The sequence below is a fragment of the Otolemur garnettii genome, unplaced genomic scaffold (genome assembly GCF_000181295.1).
Source record: "Otolemur garnettii isolate 467f Iridium unplaced genomic scaffold, OtoGar3 scaffold00006, whole genome shotgun sequence".
In the NCBI taxonomy this organism is placed as follows: Eukaryota; Metazoa; Chordata; class Mammalia; order Primates; family Galagidae; genus Otolemur; species Otolemur garnettii.
In genome coordinates, this window is record NW_003852401.1 from 28841774 (window position 1) to 28863769 (window position 21996).

The 21996-nt window shown below is 40.4% G+C and overlaps 1 protein-coding gene across 23 annotated transcripts in view; it reads right to left on the bottom strand.

The window, feature by feature from the left end:
- The window catches only part of TRPM3 (transient receptor potential cation channel subfamily M member 3), a 559493-nt gene that overhangs the window by 290945 nt on the left and 246552 nt on the right, over positions 1-21996 (bottom strand). For 16 of the 23 annotated variants that reach the window (XM_003782940.1, XM_012813940.1, XM_012813935.1 and 13 more), the window contains exons 2-3: positions 11587-11666; positions 10144-10348 (exon numbers count right to left, since the gene is read on the bottom strand). In XM_003782940.1, coding sequence (XP_003782988.1) covers positions 10144-10348; positions 11587-11666 — 285 coding nt within the window. Of the gene's footprint in view, positions 1-10143; positions 10349-11586; positions 11667-16366; positions 16440-21996 lie in introns of those variants that run through there. The other 7 variants (XM_003782943.1, XM_003782941.1, XM_003782944.1 and 4 more) reach the window with 2 other exon arrangements.

The following is a 21996-nucleotide window of genomic DNA, read 5'->3' on the forward strand; positions in this document are numbered from 1 at the left end:
CCCATATACTGGAGGTGGTGGGTTCAAACCTGGCCCCAGCCAAAAAATAAAAACCAAAAAACTGTTTCTCAGTTCACATATCCGGGGAGGGACCAGTGCAGGTGTTTATCATTATAAAAGCACCTGCCTTCAGCTACCTAATCCTTTCTTCACCCACAGGTCTTCAGGTCCTCAAGTTATCATGTTAAGAGCTAAACTGCACCGACATAAGTCGCCCGTGCCTGGAATTATCTACCCCTCTTTCCTTTTTATCATTAGTGCTTCTGCCTGACAGCAGGAAACCCCAGGGATGTGCTAATGACATTAGGAATAGCATCTTAAGAATGCTCTGGATAAAAGAGAGGCAGCTCTAGCTGAAATTGTACTATTTGATCTATTTTTAGGTGCTCTGGAGGTTAATGAATCAGCATGATTTTCATGAGAAAACATATCTGGCGTTCCAAACAACAAACTTAGAAATGAAATTCTGAAAAAAAAAAAAAGAAAGAAATGAAATTCTGTATAGTACGAAACAATAATTTTTTTTTCTCATTCAAATGGTGGTGGGCTTCAGTGACTGAAACTCTTGAATTTTTGCTCTGCTAAGTGTCAAAGGTCTTTTTGCTTAGCAGGTGACTTACTGCATGTTTACGAAAGCCACTTTTACTGCTTTGTCTTAGAAATGTCACTACCCACCTAGAACCAACTGTATCATGGCCTCACTCTGTGCTAACCTTGCAGCTCACAGAGGAGTAACGAGTCAGACATTCCCCTTTCCTCTTCACCACACTCTTGGTGGGCAAAGGCTGCAAGGTGGAGAACAGCCATCACCACTTGGACCAGATAGTGGCTGTTTCATTGAGAAAAAAGGGATAATAATCTTCCTTAGATATTCTGAACTTGAGTTTTTATAGAGCAATTTGACTTTGTTAATGCATAGTTCATCTCTTTAGCCCTAAATTTTAACCTAGGTAACTTTGCCCCGCGGTTTTAACAAAAATGTCTTAATAAAAATGTAAAAGAACTGGCTTGGGGCCTGTAGCTCAGGGGCTAGGGTGTTGGCCACAGACACCAGAGCTGGTGGGTTCAAACCCAGCCTGGGCCTGCCAAACAACGACGACAACTGCAGCCAAAAAATAGCTGGGCATTGTGGCGGGTGCCTGTAGTCCCAGCTACTTGGGAGGCTGAGCAAGAGAATCGCTTTAGCTCAAGAGTTCAAGACTGCTGCGATGCCATAGCACTCTACCGAGGGTGACATAGTGAGACTTTGTCTCAAAAAAAAGAAAAAAGAAAGAAAATGTAAAAACCACAGAGTAATAATCTACCTACGCTCTCGGAAATGCTAAAGGGCAAGTCCTCTTCCTTACGCTGCAAATCCAGCTTTATTGTTTGGAAATGGCCAGTTGGTATCGTTAAGCAGTATTCTAAAACAATGGAACGACCGTTGCTAAATCTATTAATATTTTAAAATGCCTTTCTTCCAAGTCTATGGTAGAGAATTTGCCTCATTTTCCTTTTTGCTGAGAAAATGGTGACAAATATCATTTCATTTCCTAGTTCTTTGTAAACACATTTAAAATGGGAATTTGTAATTGAAGCAGTGGCCAAGGAGAATGTGTCACATCAGACTGCTAAGACAATTTTGCCTATGCCAGCTTTTTAAGACCATGAAGCTTTTTGTTTTGCAGTGAGAGTTTAATTCTTATAATGGTTTGATAGATATACAATATCCCCAGAAAGAAAATATTTGGAATCACATTCACTGTCATTAAATTCCTAGATTGATGACCCACAAAACTTTGGAAGCAAAAATGCGATTGTAATTTATTCCACATTGTTTTTGAAATTCCCAATGTTAGATATCAGGTACTCACAGGGGATGCTGACAAGCCAAAGCTGAAGCTTTAGAAATAATATAAAACTTCAGTAAGCCTGTGAACAGGTCATAGGTTACAGTCTATGAATTTTCTATCAGAATTATTTAGCATAAAATATTCCACAGGCAAAGAAATGGGATGGTTTCTTATAAGAGAATTGGTTCTTCCTTTTCTAGAGATCTATGATTAGGATTAGAAATTAAAGTAAGAAATTTCTCTTTAATTCTAAGTTTCAGAAAGGCCTTCCAAAAGTACTTCCAATTCAGTGGTCTTGAGATTACAAGGTGAAAGCTGGAAATCAAGGGAGCAATTTACAAAACCTCTCAAAAACTTATGTCTATGTAAAGCTGCTTGGTTAGCTTCAGTGTAACTATCAGCTATGTTGTTTTGTGACTGGGATTCATTTAATTTCCTATTTGGTATGTGTCAGTCAATGATAATTCCCAGATCAAATTTGCATAATGCAAAAATAGGCAATTTTGTAAATCTCAAATTCAATCCCAGAGCATTTTAAGAATATAAGGTTAGATTCCATGCTGCTGACAGCCTCCCCTGCCTGGTGTCCTTAGTTCCCTCCACCCCTCTCCACATACAGCCCCTTCCCCCACAGTGCTCAGAGAATAAAGCTTTCATCCTGGTAGACTCAATAGTTAGAGCTTTGAATGCAAAAATGAGGACTAGGAATAATTATCTAAATCATATGAAAACTATAATAAGGCCCTCAACCTGATCTAATAAGCAGAGCAAATAGCAAGGGAAAACTAGAAAAGACTTATGTGAAGTGACTTGAGAGGCTTAAATACAAGTCCTTAATTATGTTATACTTACCTGGTCTGCAAGTCAGCTCAGCATTAATTGGCAGAGATGATTAGTAAGCAAGTAAGATTCTGTGTATAATCAAGCCTGGCCCTGCTTCCTTTTCTAAATAATCTATGGCCTGAGCCTCAGCTAAAGAAGAGTCTTTGAGAAACACCACCATCCCTGCTGATGGGGCCATTTCACTGTTGCTCTTTAAGACAGTTCTAAAATGTTAGCCAGATTCCATTCTAGTAAAATAATGCCTAAACCAGAGCTTTTAGTATCTTAGTATCATCTTCCTTTGTCCCTCTGTTCTGACACTTATGGGGCATGTGAACGAACCTGCCAAGTTCTCTGAGTGTCCAGAAATGGCTTGCAATTTGGTAGGACGTGGCCTGGTACTGAGAAGGAAGTCAGAAGAACCCTTCGCTTCCTGCCAGCTTTGAATGTCTTTTTCCTGCGTCACGATTTTTCCTTATCAAGTACTGGCTTCGCTGCTCTTTCTCCAGACTTCTCAAGTCTGGGAATTGAGACCAAATACCACAAAGTACCGAGAAGGGCTCAGAAAATGATTCTATTAACTTAAGATGGACATTTACAAAGGCCTCTTCCTGCTTACTACTTTACACTTTAACCTCACCAAACAACAGTGATTTACTAATTCTACTATAAAGTTTTCAAAGTCCTTATAAATGAGCTAGAATGATAATAGTACTGATGTTCCTTTCAGTTCCCTACACAAATACTCCCCAATAAAACATATAGTCGAGACCAGGCAGACACAATAGAGAAGAAAGAGAGCTGAGACGGAGTCCTGAGGGGATGGGGTGCAAGAACTATTTTGATAAATAATTGTGCAATTCCAGGAAAATAATGTAACTTCACTATTGATGTATATAATAGGTAGAGGGACTGGGATTAATGAGAGATGTTTATACCTGGCTGAACAATAACGAACAATAATCTAAAGCCTTTCTCAGGCTCTATCCCAGACTAATGAATGAGACACTCAAAAAATGAGTCTTGGACATGGATATTTGTGTGCTTAGTTCAAAGGTTTGCAAGTTAAGAACCTCTGCATCTGAGCCCTCAAGTGCCTTTCATGACTAAAGTTCTGTGACATCTTCTGTACCATGTGGTCAAACAGATATGTAGTGTTCTTGAGCAAAGGCAGGGCTCTCACGTGGCTGATGACATTTTAATGATGATTACGATTTCTTTTTTTCTACCAAAGCTGCTGCAGACGACCTCATGTTGTGTCCAGATCACACTGGCATTTTGAAGACACAAGGGCTTTCACTTAGGTTGCTTTGAAGAAAAGCAATTAATGTTGCACCTTCTTTTCTTCTTCTTCTTCTTTTTTTTTTTTTTTTGTCAAGACAGAGTTCTACCCTACGCCCTGAGCAGAGTGCAATGGCATCGTAGCTCCCTGCAATCTCAGACTCGGGCTGTGGGCATCCTTCTGCCTCAGCCTCTGAAGCCACTGGGATTACAGGCACTCACCGCAGTGCCCAGCTGGGTTTTTCCATTTTTTCCCACTAGTCAGGGTCTCACTCTCGCTCAGATAAACCTCAAACTCCTGAGCTCAAGTAATCCTCCTGCCTCAGCCTCCCACAGTGCTGGGATTACAGGCGTGAGCCACCATGCCCAGCTATGTTGTTGCACCTTATTTTTAAAAAATTAATAGGAGTCAATTTGCTGCTAGAGGTTTTTGGCCACTTTGTTAAAAATCATATACACTGCCAAAGATTCTTCTCAGAAGCAGGGGACCAAAGGCATATTAAGCTTGGCCTGTCTAAGGGCTGATAACTATAATCTACAGAGAACTCAAACTAATCCACAAAACAAGAGCAAACAATCCCATCTATCACCAGGCAAGAGACATGAAAATACATGAGGAAGACAAATGAATGGCCAATCAACACAGGACAAAATGCTCATCAGCCCCAAACATCAGAGAAACGCAAATCCAAACTGCCTTGAGACATCTCCTAGCTCCAGTGAGAAGAGCCCACATCACAAAGCCCCAAAGCTGCAGAAGCTGCCACGGAGGTGGAGAGCAGGGAACACTCTTACACTGCGGGTGGGACTGCAAACTAATACAGACTCTACAGAAAGAAATGTGGAGAATCCTCCAAGAGCTAAAAGTAAACCTTCCATTTGATCCCACAACTCCTACTAGGAGTAAAAAAGTTCTTTTGCTATAAGGACATTTGCCCTAGAATGTTCCTCACAGCCCAATTCACAGTTGCTAAGATATGCAATCAACCCAAGTGTCCATCAACTCATGAATGGATTAATAAACTGTGGCATATGTATACCATAGAATATTATGCAGCCATAAAAAGATGGAGACTTTTGTATGAAGCTGGATGGAGTTGAAGAACATTCTTATTAGTAAAGTATCACAAGAATGGAAAGGGAAGTATCAATGTATGTAATACTAATAGAAAACCAACAGATAAACAGCTATATGCCTACGTAAGAGAAAAACACAATTTTTTTTCTTTTCTTTTCTTTTTCTTTTTTAAGAGACAGAGTCTCATTATATCACTCTCGGTAGAGTGCTGTGGCATCATAGCTCACAGCAACCACAATGCTCGGCTATTTTTTTGTTGCAGTTTGGCAGGGGCTGGGTTTGAACCGCCACCCTCGGTATATGGGGCTCGCACCTTACCCACTAAGCCACAGGCGCTGCTCCAGGAAAACACAATTAAATTCAATTGGGGGGAGAAGGAAAAGGGGAGAGATGAGGAGGGAGGTGGATTGGTAAGCTGTCACCTACAGGGCACAAGGTAGAGGTATATGGTACTTCCGCTGGGTGAAGGGCTCAGCTACAACTTGAACTTTATCTAATAAACACAAATGACTTAATCATTTGCACCCTCATACTAATCTGAAATTAAAAAAAAAAGTTTGGCCCATCTGACAAATCTTGGTGAATAATTAACCATCCCTTCCATGTATGAAGGCTGGAACTCTAACAGATTAGCTGCTGACTTTCTTTCGTCCCAACTGCATGCTGGTTCGTTTGAGAGGATGAGAGGTAAAGAAGGCACAGCCTGGCACAGAAGGATATCCTGCCTGATAAAACGAGACTGCTGACCTTCAGACAGCTCAACCCCTTTGTCTAGACAAAAGAGACAGAATAATTCAAGGGCAAGTTTTCAGAGTGGACAAAGTGCTCATTTGTTTGTGGATAAATAGCTGGAACTTCCACTTGTTCAATATTTGATTCTAATAAAAGAAAAACTGGTTCCATTTGGCTGCTTAGACTGAGAAATAAAGATTTGCCCTCCTGGTATCTGCTCTGAGACCATCTGGGGCAGCCCTGTACTCTGAGCTGGCTTTGTGGGCCTGTGACCTGTATAGGCACACTGCTCAGAAGGGCAGCACTTGGGATTCCTTGCTGTGCACTTGTGGTCTTAAAATTCTTGATACTTTTGTCCTTGAACTTGGTAAATGAAGCCTGATGGGATAGAGGAGCACATGTAAGGGGCCTAGAGCCTCTACTCACATGGCCTGTGTCCTTGCTGATCAGGGTCAGGGGTATGGTCAGTAACATTTTAAGATGAGGAGAAGGAAGCAGCTTCTGTGCCTTGAGGTGGCAGTGCATGGCCTGTTTGTGGGTCACTTGGCAGGAAGTTGGTACCCTCTCAGAAACCAAGCACCTTAGTGTGGAGATTTTATCCTGGTGGGGGAGGGGCCACCCATTCCCTGAGAGTTGGGGCTGCCAGCCACGGAAAGGGGGACTTGGTTTCCCCTGTCCCTGTTGGGGCCCTACATTCTCATTTTGAACTGGGCTCCACAAAGTTTGTAGTTGACCTTGCCTAACCTGATCACTAGCAAACAGCTCTGGGTTCATTGTGGGACCTGAGGATGGCTGTCAAAGTTCAGTGTCCACATGCATCCACCCTTTGGAGTAGAGTGAAAAATATATCTGCCTTTTGGAGTCTTTTCTTCCACTGTGAAATGGCATAATATAAATATAGTACATATTTGCTGTGTGACATGGCATACATTAGTTAACCTCTCTGGGCCTCAGTGCATTCCTCTTTCATGTAGGAATACTACTACTCCTGTCATAAACATAAAACGAGATACTATAGATAAGTACTTGGCATAGTGCCAGGGACACAACAGACATTGAATGAATTTTAGCTGCTATTATTACAACTATCATTGTCAATTTGCTACAGATTGTGAAAGCAATTGCAAAAGTATTTTGATTAACACACATTTAGAGTTGTTAACACACTAATAAACTCATTTGGAGTTTCAGTCTATAGGATTCTTAGTATTTCTCAAATCCACAAGAGATTTTCAAGAGGAGAAATAAGCTCATATAGAGAAAAATTAAATAAGGAGAAGGAATCTTGGCTTTGTCCATCATAATAACCCAGCCACAGCAGCTGTTTAATTTCTGAGGCATACACAGGTAACAGTAACTCGCTTTCTGTTTTGGTGGAATAAATAGAGAAATTGACCGAATGCGGAAGTCAGTGTAGGTCTGCGGTAATTCACAGACCATATGTCTCCATCAGTGATGGGCTGGTGCTCACAGCACCATCCTTCTGCGAGTGACTGTCATCAATGCCACTGTTCAATAAAACAGAGCAGTCACTTGCTGACTTGAGCACCCTGGTACTCCCATGGAAATCTTCTCACATCTCTTTGAATAGGAAGTAAAAAAAAAATAGTAAAAAAACCCCAAAACCTACTACTGCTCACTCTGTTATTGTTTTAAGTCGTCATTATTTTCATAAATGTCTTGATCACTAGCTGCATACCAGTTGCTTTTTCTTTCCTCTCTAATCTTCATACACATCAAGTAAGGTAACCATGCCTGCTTTATAGATAAAAGAACTTGAGGTGTAATTAAGTTAAATGGTTTAACCAAAACTTATTAGTTAGACATTGAGCAAGTGAGGGTTAGGTTCAGTCCTGTCTGACTTCAAGATTATGCATTCTATTTTAATTGATCACAAAGCCTCTCTCTTAGCTATAGTCATTCTTTGTAGAAGTAACAACAATAGCAAAACCTTAATTAGCTTTCCTACTGTTCTAAGCACTTAACATATATTGACTCGTTTAGTCCTTGAGACAGTTCTATGATGTAGAAAGTACTACGCCCATTTTACTAGCGAAGAAACTGAGGCACTGGGAAGCTAAGTAAACTTGACAGAGTCACATGGCTAATATGTGACACACCTAGGCTATAAATAAAATGTGATGTGGCTTTTAAGATTCCATGGTCAACCAGTAGGCTAACAGGTCAGAGCTTCTGGAATTATTTATAAGTATTAACTGAAAAAAAGGATAGTTGGACTTTCTAATATAAAATAATATGCTAAGACATACACATCCAAGTGAGGGTCCTCCATAGTATTAGTCAAAATGTTTTTGCAATGTTTTTCAGAATCAGAAGTAATGATGATAGTAATATAAATAGCAGCAACATTAATTTTACATCTATATATGACCAGGACTGTGCCATATGATTTACATATGTCATCTGATTTAATGTTTTATGATAGTGGTAGCCACAATCTATAGAACAGGGTAAATTACTGAGCCTCAGAAAATTTAAGTAACTTTGTCAATGTCACAGTTTTTAAATGATGGCTCTGGGTTATACTTGGACGATCTGAATCCAGAATCAACACTTTTCACTACTAAACTAATATGTCATTTTAACGATGTTTTTAATAAGTGTAAAACTTTATCTTTAGAGAATAGTCTGGACTTGTTAAAGCTAGCAGAAGTTATTTGTGGTTAAGTTCTAGGTTTTGTGAATTTCAAGAACTTAAGATTAATTTTTCTATTAAAACTATAATTTGATGAAAATATAGATTGTTTTTCTCCTGTGATCTATAAATTAGCTGAAATCAGTCCCCAAAAGACAGACAGATCAATGCACATTAGGACAATGGCCGCGTCATGGCAATTAGAGTCTTGATAAGGTGATGACTTTGGAGGGATATTCTTACTTATTCATGCTCCATATCTGATACTGAACATTAACAGACATGAGGACCAGATAATAATCATATGCCTACTGGGCTTATGGCAGGTTCTTGCAGGCACCATTTAAGATCTGCAGTGACACTGGTATGCCACTGTACAATGACTACTGCTGGGAAGCTCCTTCCTCAGAGACAACGATGGCTTTTCTTGCAGGGAGAATGTGTATGACTTTTAATGCCCAGCTCCAGAGAATCTAACTGTACATGCTTCGGGCTCTTCCTGTGAACAGAGACTGTACAAATTTGGGGACATTTAATGATTTTGTGTGGGCAAAGAGAGCCCCTAAGTGGGAGAGGACGTTGACAGATCTCCATTTCCCTTGGTTCTAGATAAGCCATAGGGGTTCTATATAACCCCTTTGTTGTTTTTATAAGACTTGCTGGAGGGTGCAAATAGTATCTTTTTCTTTTCTAAATGTAGCTCAAAATCGGTTTTAATTTAATATAATACATGTCTATCTCAAAATTAATTTACTTAGAGAAGAACTATGAGAATAATTTCATGAGCCATTCTCGGTGAGGGAATTACCGCAGTGGAGGGAGAAGAGGAGAGAGCAAGGGAGGGGAGAAGTGAGAAAAGAGGAGCGCGGTGGCTTATCGCACACGTTAAGACTGCAACTAGCGTGAGACGATTCCCCTGTACTTCGCTAAGCAAAGCCTCCTCTCCAAGCTCAGAAAACTCCAGGGCGTAGGTAAGACCAGCCACCTCCTACTGTTCCACCCTTAGCTATTTCTGTCTGTCTTTTAACAATCAGAAGCAAGCTTGTTGGATGAGCATTTCCAGAATTTCCAAAACACATGCTAGACTTTTCTCTTGGCAAAATCTGTCAGCCAAATAGGGAGAAGTCTGTGATGAAACCTGAAATTTAGAAGTGACAATGATTAGAAGTAAAACTTGTGTATCTTTTAAAATCCTCCCTTTTCCCCCAAATGCTGTTCATATGGAACCCTTCCGCTGAGAATATTATTGAACACAGCTGCTTGGAGGAAAAGCACTCAATTTGGATAACAAGAACTCTCTTAGAACACGGAAGGACAGGCAGGGATGGTCATTTCTACCTTGAAATGAGAGAAATAATACCGATAGAACAAACACAGAAACTTAAAGGTAACATTTTTTACCAAAGAGGGGAAAGGGAATTAGGAAAATATTTTGTAATGATCAAGGCTCAGAAAAGAAATAGTGGATAACTATAGAAAGCTATTTCTTTTATAATTAATAATAGTCACTGTGTCTAATCTCATACTAATTATTTAAGAAATCCTAGGAGTAAGGTTTTCGTCCCCCCATTTTACAGAGGAATGGCTGAGACACTCAAGGGCAGAGAACTTGGAGTAGGTTGCCCCACATCAGAAAGAGGCAGATTTGAGATTAGGCCCAAAGACCTAATCCTGGGCTGTTTACTACACCTCTGCAGGAGGTACAGGAGCATCTGGGAATGACTGAATGGCATTCTGATTACCATGGCTTTGTTGGAATGGCCGCCTCCTTGGAACTCAATGGTCCCAAAAGCATCTGTTGGGCTGAGCTGAGTATGTTTGCTGATGGACCACTTCTCAGACTGGATGTCATTTCGGGAGAGGCGACTTTCATTTTTCTCATTCTGAAGCACAGAGATACTGGGAGTGAGGCCAACATGCTGGCCTATCAGACGCCCACAGCAGCACCTGGAACAGAAGAGATCTGAGTGAACTCCTTGGATTAGCCACAAGTGAAATTGAAGACAACCTGCTGGAGAAACCTATAATCTGTACTGACCTATTTCAGTCAATTCTTAGGTAGAATTCCATCATGTAGAAACGGCAGACAGGCTTTCTGTGACATACATATCCTTCCTTTTCTCCTCTCTCCCTGTTTTCCGTTAGCTACCTAAGCTGTAACATGCCTCCTCCCCTTCTCCATCCATCCCTTTTGCACCTGGCACGTTGCTCAAGAATGGACATCTGTAAACACAAGTCCTTTAGATTTCGCTCCTTTTCACTCCACTTGTCCATCACATTTTGCATGAAGGACACTGAAGAGCTTCAAGGGAAGAACTTTAACATGCACCTTTAAATGAGGAATCTCACTTATATGTGAGTCACGACCAAACCTGTCTCTTCCCAATTGACATTTGCTGTCAAATATCCAATTCTGAGAATAAAAATCTATAGGCTTAAGTGTTCTTGAAAAAACAACGAAAAAAATTTCATGAGATTTTTGAAAAGTCAGACTTTGTTCCTTCTATATCATGAAAATGTCCCTTATACACCACTACTACCACTATTACGACCATTAGTAATAACAAGTACAATATGTAATTACCATTATTAAACACTAACAATTGCCCAAGGTTACACAGCTCGTCTCTAAGACTCCATTGTACATACTTTTAAACTGGGTTATTAAATTGTTCATAAAGCTTTTTCTAGATACCCATATGCTACTTCATCATCAATGCTTCCCTCCCTATGTCTTCACAAAGGCATAAAGAACACTAAAAATGTACTTAAACGGACATCTGAAGGTCTGCAGTTAGTTAGTTATCTGCTAGAAGTCTTTCACTTAAAAATCTTTTTACCTGTAGCAGAGCATGCTGATACAAATGAAGCATTTGGATGAAATGCTTAGGAGAGAAAATCAATAACCATACCAAAAAATGTATAACCCATTGTTACACACAATAATTAATTCCTTCTGCAATGGTATATACGTTATTCTGTAAAGGCTCTTAGACTAAGAATTTACTGTAACCATGGCATGTTATATACTGTGTATATAAAAGATCGCATCAAAGATGTTCAGCAACAATTAAAAAGGAGACCTTTAATTTGACAGTGCGTCCCTCAACATGGGAATTACTCTCGCAGTTTATTCCTGTAATTACTGCTTCATGTTCACAAGGCATTAGAGACAGCAAGATTACCTATGGGGGTCTTTGGTGCTGGGTATGATGTGAACACATTCTCTTTTATAAAATGCTCTTTCTATCCAGGATTTCTGAGCCTGAAAAAGAAAATAAAAGAGGAAAAGTGAGCACAACCTCTAAATATTTTTAACTAAAAAGCAAAATTTCATCATCACATAATGAACTAGTCACGAGTGTTCCTAAACGGAATTGAAATTGGGATTATTTCCCCCAGAAACACGGCATATAACAAAATCAATTACTCCCTGAATCTGCTGATTAAGATATTTAACATTGTTAATTGAGAGTGAAAGGAAATGGCCATGATCAAAATAATGTTACTGATGGAATCATACACAAATGCAGAATGATTTTTATAGGACTAGACAATACTATTATTATTACTTTATAGAAATATAATACTATTTATAGAGAAAATAAACTTGTAGGGATAGAACAGAATATTTGTAAACTTACAGAAAACAAATCGTCAGTAGTGGGAAGAAATATGTCTAAGTAAGTATAAGGTTTTTGCAGCTGACACCTCTATTAGATTTTCCTTGTAGAAGGAAATAAAAACAGCAAGGGAATTACATAACTCAAAAGCCCCAATCTATCACCACGGTTTTTCTAAAATCCAAATTAGCAGTGCTTAAGTACAGAGGAAAACAATTGGAAATGGAAACATAGGAAGATAAATGTCTTTTTTATAGTCTGAAATTTCGTAGTTATTAGTGTTTTTTTTTTTTTTAATCCCTTATTTCTTTAAGCACAGCAAATGCAGCTTCTTAGAATGGACCTTGTTGGGACTATCCTCCCAGAAGTGCTGCCACTGAGATTAGGTTCTTATGGACAAAGGATGTTCCACCAAACTGCACAATCTTTGTTCCAAGGCAAGGTCCATCCTGCATCCCTTCATCCCCTTCTTCACCACACCTGAAGTAGTGGATGAGTCTCCCATGAAATCCAATAAACTGCTCAAAAGATTCCTTCTCCGAACATTTCAGATGGAAGTTGCTAGAGCAACCCGTAATGTTATTTCTATATGGCACCATCTCACTAACCCAGCATCAACACTAAACTCATAGTTTCAAAATACGTAGATGTACGGCTAAGGCCCAACTAAACCACTTCCTTGATCTGCCTCAATGATGGACGGTAACTGTTACTAGCCCCCATTTGTTGGCCTTAATTGGTCTTGGCGTTGCCAGTGACTCACGTATCTGTAAAAGCTGTGCTGTATTCCCGTTGGCCCTCAACCTTTCAGTCTCGCACCTCCCCCCTCCTCTCTTACAAGGGTGTCTATGCAAGTGGCGCTAAAGGTAGTAGGTGCTAAGGCTCATGGCAACACACATTTATAAGTAGCAATATGAGGGGTGATTGAGGGGCATCCTGTTTCATCCTGTGACCCCTGTGGTCACAACTGGGTTCCATAATGTCTAGGCACTTGTACACTTGTGCATTGTCCCCAAGAAAAGGATCACCTACCCTCCGTCAGAGACCCTCCAGTGCAGGCTGGCCTCTGTAGCCTTAGACCACAAAGGTAGCATTTGCAGTTTTGTTTTTATTAGCTAAACATGAAAAAAGTCCCAATGTCTCTCCTCAAAGGCTTTTCTTTACAAATATATATTTAAAAGTAGTGGCTATTTCTTTGCAAAAGCTTAGCAGCGTAGATAACCAATCATTATCTTTGTAAAAATCCTGTAAGCTAAACTATTCATAGGCTGTGATTTTCTCTAGTCACTGAATACTTGCATTGATAATATCTCTTGGCAGAGAGACCGTAAAATGTCCCTCACTGGATATCTGAAACCAACTTTTCCTACACCTTGGGGAGTAAATAAGGGAGAATGTGCTTTTCTTTCTGTGCCCCACTTTGGCCAGTATTCAGAAGGATCTTTTGAGGGAGCATCTGGGAATTTTAAGGAGTGCTGACCAATACTCCCCAAGAGACAGTGGGAAAAACTATATCATGGATAGAGTATGATGTTTGCAGTTAGAAAAGTGGTGTGAATTGGTCTCTGAGGCATGGAGAAAGTCACATGCTCTCTCGAATCCTCAGTTTTCCTCATCTATAAAATGGGAGTATCAGTAATACATTGTTGGGGGCACCATAATTTTACTCCAAGAAGAGGGACCCTTCCTAGGTGGATTTGGTACTAAAAGTTGAGATGAAGATTCAAATGAGCATACTATGAAATTGCTGTAGCAGACCTAAATTGATCTTCCTTTGTGTTGGAAGGATAGTGCCTGGCTGGCCACTAACAAGGAATATAGAAAAGTTATTTAATTCCTCTGAATCTCTTCTACAACTTGTGGATAATCATAGATACTTTGAAGGGTTTTTGTGATTACCAAACCAGATGAGTCAAGTAAATCGCCTGGCCCATAGCAGGAGCTCCGTAGGTGATCGGACTCGCAGTGGGCTTGGAATTGTGTCATGTGTGTGTTCCTTCCATGGATTATCATTAGAACTCTATGAGAGAGGGACTGTTATTTTATCCATTTTAACAATGTAGAAATAGAGGCAGAGAGAGGCAATAAGTTAAGGTTTAAACTTGAGGTCTGATGTTTAGCACTCTGACTCCAGAGAACACCCCCCCTTTTTTTTTTGTAGTTTTTGGCTGGGGCTGGGTTTGAACCCACACCTCCAGCATATGGGGCTGGTGCCCTACTCCTTTGAGCCACAGGTGCTGCCCAAGAACACCCTCTTACCGACTCTGCTAAACTGCTCTCCACGTCAGACATTATTGATGTTAAATACCCTTGAAGTAGACGATGCCATCTGAGCATGCCCAGGAACACCCTGGCATTTGAACAGATGTGGACTTGTCTTAGATCTAGTTCATGCTTGCGTCTTTCTCCTCATCCTCTCGCCCCCCCCCCCCACCCAGGCCTCAAGTATACATGAATGAACTTTCCATCATTCTGTTCTTTCTCACTCTCTGGGGTTAAAAATGAAGGTGGGACCTCAGGAAGACATTAGAACAAGAGCAAGAAGTAAACCTTTATAATGACTATAGCAAAGAAATGAAATCACAAAAAGAATCCTAAGTTTCAGGGTCCTGGGAGGCCATGACAAATGGATTAAATTTTTCAAGGACACCTTCCTTATTTATCTTGCTCAGGAATCCTGGAGTCAACTCGGAAGGCCCTGGAAGTTTCAGTCAGATGGTGTGTGGTAAGAATTAGTACATACGGATAGCCAGCTTGTTTTTTAGTCTTAAAATATAAAATAATTTGATTTGTGTACAGTTTAGCAACTTAATTACCTTCTCGAAGGGGAAAAGCTACCTCATTGTCAGAGAACAGTTTGAGGATCCAATTCATATTTCTTATTATTAGCACATTAACCACTCCCTCCATGGTGGAACGAAAATTGGAAGGGAAACAAAAGAGAAACAGAACATTTAAAACATCTTTCCCTCAGTTATAATGAAACTGGATTCTTTGGGGAGGAGAAAGTGTGATAGACAATAGAAAGAATTCATGTATAACATGTGAATTAGGAATTCTACAAAATGTCCTGCATAATTGACTATGCTGTATTGTGGCCTTTGTTTTAGCATGCTTTTATTGAGATCTTTAATCTGTGTGAACAGATAATAGATGTTTAAAATTATTTTCCTAGAGAGGGCATATATAATGCATAATCACGGTTTAACTTGTTTCCTAAGCCAATTTCCTTTTCTTTTGTTCAAAGGCCTTGAACTACTCTGAATGAAGCATTATACTTTGCTGCAACATGGAACTAAGTTAACCCAGAAGGGTTACCCTCATTATTAGAAAGCATGCAGTAGTTTGAACATGCTGTGTTTCCAGCTGACCCTTTAATTTCCTTCTAATACAAAATGTCCACAGATATTGTGTCTTAAAATTTTTTCTTTTAAAATATGCTCCGGAAGTCTCAAGTGCTTTTAGGAAAGATGGCCTCTATAGTCTCTTGGAAAATCACTTTTGCACATTCTTTTCTGAAGGTAGAATGATCACACACCCATGACCGAGCCTGTGAAGGGCTGTGCTCCCTCTCGTCTTTCTGCATCATCAGTCATGTGTGATGTGTAAGAGGAAAGTGTTTTCAAAGGCTAATAATTAAAAGACATCATATTCAAAACAAAAATAAGGACATTCACGTTGAGCAAAGTGTAATGATTATCCCGAAGAATAAAGCAACTACTAATTTTGAAAGTTAAATGTACAGTCCATAAAGCGTCAAAATGATAGAAACAGAAAATCTGTAAATAATGCTTTAAAAAGAAAAAGATATAAGTCACTTCATTTAAGCAGGTTTTAACTCCTGTTCAACTCTGCTACCAATGTTAGTCTCCAAACGACTTTGGACCCTTTTCCCAGGCAGTCCCCACCGGCCACACAGTCAAGAACTCACTTCCCCAGGTAGGGGTGGTTTACGAGTACGTACACAGATGTGTATGAAGCCCGTCTCCACAAAGCCTCGGGAAGAGCTAGTGCAGTCCACCCTTTAGCAAGACAACTTAACAGAAGGACAACAAACTATGCTCGGAATCACAAGATGAGAAAAATAGAGCCCGCTAACTTTACAGGAACAAATTACAAGGAACACTTCACCACGCTACTCATTGCCACACTCTCCCGTTTCAGATGTCTCCCCTGCCTTCATCAGAACAAGACACCAAAGACCCAAAGGTACTGAATGCCTAGGTCCATTTTGCCCTTTCCCTCAACACCCCTCTGGGTATTGGGCTTTGGTCTTCCTCTAGGTCCCCAGATCCAACAGTGAGAAGTTAAACAAGAGAAAAGTGAGCTGAAATCATTTTACCTGCCCACTGACTCTGGGTGCTGGCAAAGGCAGTCCCCCGAGCAGCTCCTGTTGCTTTCATTTTGCTGCAGCTGGGCTGGCCATCCCGTTAATAATGCTCTTATGACCGCCCACTGGAAAAAAAGCCACTTGCCTGGCTCTTCCCCCAAGAGACGTTTCAAGTAAGCAATGAACTTGGGCAGATTAGCCCCTTGGAATGTGCTGCTTTGGGATTAGCCTCACTAAGAATCCCATGGACATTCCCTCCCAGCCCTCAAACACTGCTTGATTTGAACATCTAATCTGACGCCAGAAGAAAAACAAATCCCCGGAGAGATCGGATTTAACTGGCACAAGTCCTAACAGGCTCCCCCCCTCCCTTTTTCTCTTTCCATTTTCAGAGAGAAAGCTTGTGAAAGTGTGATAAGGTGTACTGAGTTCTGAAAGTTCAACTTTGGAAAGCAAATCCTTCTAAAGAAACAGTGTATGAAAGCTCGGAGTGGTTTGAGCACACAAGCGGCATTGTTCCACCATCCCCAAAGAATGGAATGATAGCATGTCTTTAAAGAGGAACTGCTAAAAACTCTGAGTGTCTCCAAAGAATTATGTGGGGCTCTGAACAGGAGCCCAGGAAGAATAAAGTTGGAGTGTGCCAGGGACCTTCCACAATTTCTAAAATGTCAATAATATAACTTGCCCAATCTCATGTCTCATCCTCGGCAATTGCAAATGTATGATTAGAAACCCACGCTCTCTGCTTTTTTTTTAATTAGAAAAAGATAAGCTGTGACCACTAATAGCCTATGGCTGCAGATAGAAAGTCCTGAGTTTATCTGGGGTGGCCCAGGGGAGAGAGCCAAGGACTCTTTCAAATATCATCCAGGGGAGAATTTTTTTGATTATACTTGTTCTTAACTAAATAAGTAAACAATCTGTGGAAGAAAGGAGTTCAAATTTCAAGCAGGCAAAAATACTTTTTAAAAAAGTGACTATATGAGCACTTTGTCTCCCAAGGACTTAGCCCTTTCCACAGAGCTGAGAGGTGAGGTTCTTCCTCATCAAGTCTTGTAGTCTGCAAATCTGTGAGAGCTAAGGGGCTTTGATTTTTATTTTTCTATAACCTTCTGTCAAAGTGCCTGGCATGTGTCCCATAGACAGCCAGAGTTACTTCGAACTAGGATGAGGTGCTGAGCCACCTTTCACCTCTCTGCTTCGACTTCCCACATTTTCTTTTCTCTCACTTACCGGGGTTTCCCCAGAGGCAAGGGCAACTACTTTCAACTTAGGAGACACCAGGATAAGCAACTCCCAGTGAAACGTCAGACTGAGCTTCCCCAGGAACCACATGCTGGAGAGAGTCTGCCTGTCCCCAGGACTGGCTCAGAACATGTGGGGAGGGCCTTGATGACACGCACGCCCTTCCTTCTGTGCACCTGTGACATTCCTAACCATTTCTTCTAAAGGAATCATGAGAACTGTAAGCCCACAGAGATGTTCACTGCAGCAGCATCGTGTATAATACACAAAGACAGGAAGCAAATGCAAAGCCTGTCAGTAGGAGACTAAAGAAACACTTCCAGCCATTTTCTGATCATAATCAGGTTTTAGAAGACTACGTAGGGACACGGAGACATAAACACTTTCATGCTGTCATGTGACAAACAGCTTCTATAAAACAGAAGTGCAGAAAAATTTCCAATAGATTCAGAGATGACAGGGAAAAAATACTCTAAGGTGGTGACTGCGGCTGATTTTGCTTTTGTTCCCTTTGCTTTTTCAGATTTTCTCCTGTCAGGAAACGATACTTTATGCAGTCAGAGGATATTTTGTTCAACTGTCTAGCTCTACCTTAGGACAATAGGAGGTTATTGGGGATGAGTAGTTCAGGAAGAGACTAAGGACAGAGAACTCAGTGAACAAACAAAGGGCTTACAGGGGAAGATTTAGAAAAGAAAGGTTTTTTTGGTTGTTGTTGTTGTTCATAGTGTATGTTTCTTATCTCTTAAACATCTGCAGCGTCTGTAGGTCCCCCCTTTTTATTTCAGATTATGAGGGCACAAATGCTTAGGTTACATTGTTAGCCTTTGTTATGTAAAGTCCAAGTTGTAGTTGACCAGGAGATGTGCCGTCCATCCCAACATTGTCCTCATTAGTGAGAACTTACCAACTCCCCTTCCTCCTCTCCTCTCCTCCCTTCTCCCTACTTGAATTTAATTGTGTTTTTCTCTCGTGTGGGCATATAATTGTCTATTTATTGGTATCACATTAGGACTGGGAACATTGGATATTAGAATTGAATACATTGGATTCTTGCTTCTCCATTCTTGTGATTCTTTACTAAGGAGAATGTTCTTCCACTCCATCCAAATTAATACAAAAGATGTAAAGTCTCCATCTTTTTATGGCTGAATAATATTCCATCGTATACATATACCACTGTTGTTTTTTTTATCCTTTTTAAAAATTAAATCATAGCCGTGTATATTAATGCAATTATGGGGTACAAGCTGCTGGTTTTATATGCAATTTGAAATACTTTCATCAAACTGGCTAACATAGCCTTCACCACATTTTCTTAGTTATTGTGTTAAGATATTTATATTCTACCCTTAGCAGATTTAACATGTACCCTCGTAAAATGCACTATAGGTGTATACCACTGTTTATCAATACATTCCTGAGTTGATGGGCACTTGCCTTGACTTCATGTCTTGGTGACTGTGAATTGGGCTGTGAGGAACATTCTTAGTATAAATATCCTTATGGCAAAATGATTTTTTTTACTTTTGGGTAGATACCTAGTAGGGATTATGGAATCAAATGGTAGGATTACTTTTAGTTCTTTGAGGATTCTCCATACTTCCTTCCAAAGAGGCTGTATTAGTTCACAATCCCACCAGCAGTGTAAGAGCATTCCCTTCTCTCCACGTCGGTGGAACTTCTGCAGCTTTGGGACTTTGTGATGTGGGCTAGTCTCAGTGGGGTTAGGTGATATCGCAGGGTGGTATTGACTTGAACTTCTCTGATGATGAGAGATAAAAAAAAGTTTTATAATGTGCAGAGTGAATTTTCTGGAGAAAGAGAGTGAGAGAGACAAGGAGAAAAGGGAGGTGGGGGGAGGGAGTGTAGAGCTTGTGGGCAGGCACCAAAGACACACTGATCTAGTCGGCTGGAGCGTGTCCCCAGACCACACAAATCGGTTGAAGGTAAAGCTCCCAACGTAAGACATGTTTTAAAAGGTCCATTTTCTCACCTTCCTTCTTCATTAGATACTACTCCAACCCTTCATGTGAATTGCTTTAAATCTCAAGTCCAATTCCATACATCCTGAGTCTTTAAAAATAGCCCCTGTATTGTGTTTACCCTATGCTTTCTCATCTTATTTGTGTTTTGTTTTGGTTTTTGCTTATTTTTTAATTCTAAAGAGAAATACATATTCAGCAGAGCACCTTCAGTGAACATGACACCAAAGACAAAAATTATTGCTACTAGAACCCTGGGCATTGTAAATGAAAAAGGAAGCCCCCGGTGAAGTTGGTGCAGCCAGTTTTTCATATGTGTTTACAGATGATCTTCAGGACCTTTTGATTTGATATAGTAATTAGCTCCAAGGAGACTTGTAGCTCTGGGCCACACTGTCCACGTGGATGGATCTTTTAAAAATCTTGTGCATCACCAACAATGCAGCTCCCAACAGGGTATATTACTAGTCTGCTTCACATGTAGTTTAGAGCAAATACCATTTGAATACTAATAAGAGGAAACCACATGCGTAAGCTAACTTTGGTTGTTTTCCACTCCCATTTTTATGCAATGGCAGATATCTCATTCTGCAAAGTATCATTAAAGAATAATTACAGCTGAAGAGAAGATACTAACAACTTTCTATTGGTACACAACTCAATTTTTAAGAAGTAATACCATATTTTATACTGGTAGAAACTAGATTTTGACAAGGGAAATACATATCTTATTATTATAAAGACGCCCAAAGCTTTTTTTTTTTCCTGTGCTGTTCACATTTGATAGTGACAACAGTGAGCATCATATGAAGTTGGGGTTGGCAGGCATTTCATGCAAAGGGCCAGATATTTTAGGTTCTCTGCAGACCATACAGTCTCTGCATTAAGACTTGACTGTATTATAGTGCAAAAGCAGCTACAGACATGTAAACAAGGGATGGGCCAGAACTGGTGTATGCTGGTCAACCCTGATATAGAACAACTAGGTCTATATGATGGGACATCAAGGGAGGAGGTAACAGAGGTCTTAAAATCCAGGCTTTCATGGTACCACCCCTGAATTTTCTTTGTTCTTCCTCAAGCATTTCAGGCAAGTTCTACCGTAGGGGTCTTTGATCCTGTCGTTCCTGCACCTGGGACGGCTCTATCCTCACTTATGCCACCACTCACTCCCTCAACACGTCTGGACCACTCAAAGTCTTTGTTGGCCCTGCTGTCTAAAGGTGACACACATGTCACTCTTCAGTCCTTTACTTCCTTTTATTTTCCCCATAGCCCTTCACATTACATGGCATTATGCCATGTCTTTGTGTTTTGTTGGTGCCCCCTACTACCATGCAAGTTCCAAGGGCAGCGATTTTGTTCTGCAGCTGCTCTTGCCCTGGGACCTAGAACTGTGGCACCTGCTGGGCACACAGAGAACTCAGGCAGATCATCTGATTTCCCTGCACATCAGTTCTTCACCTGCATGGCATCAGGTCAACCAGTGTCTCCTAAAAGGGGGCTTTTATAGTAGTACCCAGATGGGCATTTTTCTTTTACTAGTTGGATTTATATTAATACAGAAGATACAAGGGATGGATAAACCTGAAACTTAAATACTATTATTGCTTGAAGACATACAGGTTCCTCCTTGGGACTGTGAAAAAGTGAGCCCATCAAAAATATATAATAAATGAGAGTATAAATATAAATAAGAGAAAGTCATGATGGTGACACAAAAGTGACTGAAGGCTAGGAAATACAGGACCAGTCCCTTAGCCTCTTCGCTTTTATTCTAACAGACAACAATGAATATATTGTTATCTCTAACATGTAGGGTTGCCATTGACCTAAAAACTTACACAATGGTAGAGGACCATGACTGCCTCCAGAGCACACTGCCAAAAGCATGTTTTTTCCTAAAACGATGGTGCCAACCCCTAATCGATACCTTTCAGGAGACTCCCTGTTACAGCGTGATCAGCTCAGCATTTAAAGCATTCAGGTCTGGCTCTGGGAGTATCTTTATACTATCCATTGTAGAAATCCCTCCATTTCTCTACAAACCTTCATAAGCCTTATGCTCCAGCAAACCAAATTATTGATCATTCCGGTAAGGTACCATGTTATTCCACACTCATCAACCTTCAAACATATCGTCCTTTCATCTGGAACGTTAGCTTCTTCCTCTAGGCACTTGGTGAATGCCTCTCTGTTGTTCAAAATTCTGCATAAAACATTGTGTTCTTTGAGAGGCTTGGCTGGCCACCGCCAGACAGAGTCAATCAACATGATTATTGTTCCCCCTCTATACCTTGGTCACACGTCCATTCAGGGAAGAGTCATCAGTATATTATGATTATTTATTTTTATTTCAAAATGTATAAACATACGCTGCCATTTTCCATGACAAATATACAATGCTCC